We start from the raw sequence: 4,818 nt of genomic DNA, 5'->3' as shown, positions 1-4,818 counted from the left end.
GCCTTATCCAACCATTTCACGAGCCAATGGGTCACGGAGGTGTTCGCCACTGAGATCGTCAAGTTACATGGTCTACCGCGTCCATAGTGAGAGACAGAGATCCACTCTTCGTAAGCAATTTTTGGCGTGACTTGTTTCGACTTCAGGGAACGACTCTCTCAATGAGCAATGCGTATCACCCACAGTCGAATGGCCAAACGAAGGTTCTAAATCGATGTCTGGAGATGTATTTACAAAGTTTTGTGTTTGAGGAGCCAAATCGGTGGGCCAAATACCTCCATTGGGCGGAGTGCTGATATAACACGGTGCCCAATCTCGAATGAAAGTTCAGGCGGATAGAGCTCATTCAGAGAGGGAATTTGAAAGGGGGACTGGCTCTTCATTAAGCTTCAGCCGTATTTCCAATAATCAGTGGCACAACGCAACCACCTGAAGCTCGGGTGACGTTTCTTTGGTCCCTTTTAGATCGTCGATCGTGTAGGCAAGGTTGCTTATAAGCTCAATCTGCCATCGACGGCTCGCCTACACACAGTATTCCATGTTTCGCTACTGAAACAATGTGTGGGCGATCACTCAGAGCAGGCCACCCCCTCGAAACCACAGCTTAAGAGGCCATTCCTACACTAGTAGCTATTCTGAATATTCACTCTCTGTCTCGACAAGGGAGGGAAGTGACCCAAGCGCTAGTTCAATGGGATGGTCTACCTCTAAAGGAGACGTCATGGGAGGGTTTCCACAATTGAACCTTGAGGACAAGGTTCTTGGAGGACTGGTGGGAAATGATATGAACACGTCTCGCAATGGGTCAGTAGGCGACAAAGTTTCTGGGACCACCACCTCAATGGTACCAACACAAACCCTCTCACAGATGAAGGAAGCGCCCAGCAGAATTACGTGACTATGTGTAGGGGACCAAACCTGGGAATACCATTGAGGAATATTCTCTCTGTCTTCTGTCTTCTGTCTTCTGTCCTTCTTGTATTGGTGAGCTGTAGGCCAAGTGGCTATATAAGATATGGGAAAATGGGTGTAAGGGATATGAAAAATACAATCTCTCTTCTCAACTTTCTTCTTCTCAAGGAGGTAGCTATCCTCAAAATAGCTGTTACACTTTCCATTTTTCCTCTTAACTTGCAGAGTAAGAACAATAACGTACCATAATGGCTTATTGTTGCCTTTCATTGAACCTTATAAACACAATCTATTAATACAAGAAGCATGACAATGACCTAGTCCATTACGTCAAACATCATAAATTAAATAAACAAAAAAGTACTATGCTTTTCATCCATTTTAGAATTGCTTAATACAAAAATCTCATTAGACATGTAACTCTTCCTCATAAATACATTATTCATGGTAATAACAACCATGCTTGCTTCGATTGTGAGTTATAGTCCGACCTTATTAAGGAAAGTTCTTGACACCAAGTTTGGTTGTATCTTCGGCACTATATTCATGAAACTTCATTCTGATAAGATTGGTCTACATGCTATTATTCTAATTATTAGGTGATGTATATGCATGTTACATAGTGAATATTTATGGCCACATTTTTTTTCACCCTAATTTTTACAAAGTAACCATATCAAACACAATTAAACACATATTGTATCATTGTTATGCACACTTTTTTTTTTTTGTCTAGCAAATTTTCATAAATTATTATTGACATCTAGTCCATGTATCATTTAGTACATGTACGAATCTATACCCATATCCAAATTTATTATAGTTTGAAGTTTCTAAAAACACTATCTTACCCAAAAAAAAAAAGTCTAAAAATACTATATAAAATTGAACTAGGCTAGGGGACGGACTTCATCTTTTCTATTCTCTTCAGTTACACCATACACTTCCATTGAGTCTAACGCGACTCAAGTGCTTGTATTTCAAATGCTCATTCTCGGTCGAACGAAGTCTCCTCTCCAACAGCGACACCCTAGCCTTCTTACGGGTCAGCCATTTATGTTTAGCCTTCAACACCATCTCAAAAGTGATTGACGAAAGCCCCAAAAAGGTTAAGAAAGAGAGAAAATTCACATGTAGTAACCTATGTGCTTGAGATAGACAATCAAAATTGAAAGTAGTTAAACCTTTCAAAATGTCTTAAGTTTATGGAACAATCAATCCACCTGTTCGTATGAAAGCCAAAGATAAAAATAAAAAATCGAAGTGTGATAGCGAGGAAAATGACCCTGGGCGTGATCATGGAATTAAATTCTTGGAATTGCATTGGTGTAGCAGTTGATATATAAGATACATATCGATATTTTCCGAAGCCAATGCCAATACTGAATCATTGAAAAAAAAAAATTCATCTATCCAAAAGGCAAAAAAGTGCATCTCTCCAAATGCCTTTCTAAAAAAAAAAACCAACATAACCTTAAGGGTAATCCCCCATTCTCGTCGTCAAGAGACTATAATAACTATATCATGTCATAAACGGGGAGTAGAGGTGGTTCCATCTATACCCCGAAATGCTCCTAGTGTAGGAGCCTATGGTTTCGTTCTTGTTGTTGCTGGAGGGAGTTGCGCTCTTCTCGATGTGGAGCAATATAGATGCTCAACCTACGGAATCTACCTACATCCTTTCCGTTTCAAACTACTCCTCAAACTCGAAATCATTTCTATTGAAGCTTATATACCAACAAATCTTTTACTCACAAAGCCAAATTTCTGGATAATTTTCTACAAAATTCATTGAAACAAGAATTTCAGCATCCACTTTTATATACATGAGCACCACAAAAAATTCAAATGCACAACAGGGTGAGAGGGAAGAATCAAATATGAATCAACAACATAAAGAATAATAAAAGCCAATCAATTAATTTATGACGTAGAGACTCCCAAACACAATCGTGAGCATGGTTCTATGTATCTTAAGATCGCCTGCATTGGATGATCTATACCGGTTTTTGCATGTTAATGATCCAGTACTTTGCTGATACCATATCAATTGACTAAGGGTAAAAATGTTAAAAGACTAAGGGAAATTAAGGGTATTTCTATTTTATACAGACAATCCAATACCTATCCATGCCAATACTGTATTGGTTTTCGTAAGGATGTGAACTTGAAACCAAAATCATTTATCGAAATCAAACTGAACCGGTTACACTAAAACCGTGAAACTGTCTATTAAATGGTTTGGTTTGATTTTAAAATTGAAACCGTGATTCAGTTTTAGTTTTAAACTTTAAACTGTTGATAAACTGTTACTGATTAACATATATGTTGTAAGTTTAAAACATTCGATGTTAAATTTACATATATTTCAAAAAAAACAAAAAAAATTAAATTAAAAAATTATATAACAATTCAATTCAATGTTACAATTTATATCTATTTCAGAAAAAATTAGAAAACATAAAAAAAATCGTTTAAAACGAACCATTTAAAAATGATTTCGATTTTAATATATGAAAATGTTTATTAAATGATTCGGTTTAAAAAATCTTATATCGAATCGAATTGAACAGTCTATACTAGGACCAAACTGATTAAAACCGGACTGCAAATTACCAATCCGAGATGAGGCTTGAAGCAAAAGATACGAAATGGAATGTAGTTGGAGGGCGAAGCCATTGCACTTCTTTAATCTTTTCCTACTCTTCTTTAAACGGTCGACTCCTAATTAAGGAAAGATTAACCGGAAAAATCACCGAATTAAGATGCCGATCCGTCTTGATACGGCACCCGATACCGTGATTTAAATCCGCGTAAAAGGTGGAAGAAGCATTTTGAGGTTTTCATTCCGACCGAAGGAACTGCTTTGTGCCAATTGGGAAGATTCCGTTTTCCTTTTTCAGAGTTGAGAGATGGAGGGTTCTTCGAGAGAAAAATGTTTGACCCTCCCTCTCTTTATCGGATTCCTCTCAGCAGTGCTGTACCTTCTTCAAACCCTAATACTCGAGAATTTGATGGTGGGAAACACAGAGGTTAAGGTAAAGAGAAAGCCTGATCTTCCACTCAGATTCAACTCCAATGGCACCTTCAAGATCCTTCAGGTCTGTTACTTTCTTCTCTATAACAAGTTAAGAACACAAAGCGGGTTTGAGGAGTTCTGTTTTTGATTAATGTGTGCGCATTTATCATTGTTACGTGGAAAATAAATTAAAATCCTATTTTGAATTTTTCTTATTTTGGTAAGAATCCGACTTTGGTTTGGGGTTTTTTTTTTTTTTTTTTCTTTTGCTAAGAATCCCATTTTGAATTAGCCGTTGAAGAAGTGTATTTAATGAAAGAGTCCTATTTGAGTTAGGGTAGTTGAGTATTATGTGGAGTCTATTGAGGCCTCATGGCCGAGTCTGTTGGGCTGAGTCTCTCTCTGTTTATATAAAGTATAAACCCTAAATGCAGCGGAAAAAGTTATCCAAATTCCTAATTGTTGGAGGGCGGCGGATCTCCTCCAATTGAGCTAACTTCATCCTTTTCTACTGTTCCTTAATCAAAATTTCTCGCGAAGTCAGTGTTCTAATCTTTTATTTTTATTTTTTTAATTTTTATTTTTGGGGATTTTTCAGGTTGCCGATATGCATTACGGGAATGGGATCGTGACCAGGTGTAGAGATGTACTGCCATCGGAATTCGAGTTCTGTTCCGATCTTAATACGACTCAGTTCCTTCGGAGGATGATTAAAGCTGAGAACCCCGATCTTATCGTCTTTACAGGTGTGAATATTTGAGATTATTCTGGATCAATATTCATGAAATCATACTCAGATTGGATGAACAAGTGCAGAATTCCTTGTTTGAGATTCATGCTTATTTCTATTGAGTTTGAAATTATTTTTGATAGTTTTTTTTTTTTTT

General features: G+C 37.1%; 1 protein-coding gene across 1 annotated transcript; it reads left to right on the top strand.

Moving 5' to 3' along the window:
- The first annotated feature begins 3,740 nt into the window (after positions 1-3,740).
- LOC122063335 (probable inactive purple acid phosphatase 28) lies at positions 3,741-4,712 on the top strand. The gene is made up of 2 exons (XM_042627056.1): positions 3,741-4,013; positions 4,530-4,712. Exons 1-2 carry the CDS (start codon positions 3,825-3,827, stop codon positions 4,689-4,691), a joined length of 351 nt encoding a protein of 116 aa, XP_042482990.1. The 5' UTR covers positions 3,741-3,824; the 3' UTR covers positions 4,692-4,712.
- Positions 4,713-4,818: the final 106 nt, after the last annotated feature.

This window comes from Macadamia integrifolia, unplaced genomic scaffold (genome assembly GCF_013358625.1).
Source record: "Macadamia integrifolia cultivar HAES 741 unplaced genomic scaffold, SCU_Mint_v3 scaffold1294, whole genome shotgun sequence".
NCBI classification, from domain to species: Eukaryota; Viridiplantae; Streptophyta; class Magnoliopsida; order Proteales; family Proteaceae; genus Macadamia; species Macadamia integrifolia.
This window is presented reverse-complemented; position numbering and strand designations above follow the sequence as displayed.

Bases quoted from the DNA above. Each gene is read 5' to 3' on its own strand.
- LOC122063335 (XM_042627056.1), top strand. From the start codon at position 3,825: ATGGAGGGTTCTTCGAGAGAAAAATGTTTGACCCTCCCTCTCTTTATC. The intron at 4,014-4,529 runs GTCTGTTACTTT...GGGATTTTTCAG, and splicing joins GCACCTTCAAGATCCTTCAG to GTTGCCGATATGCATTACGG.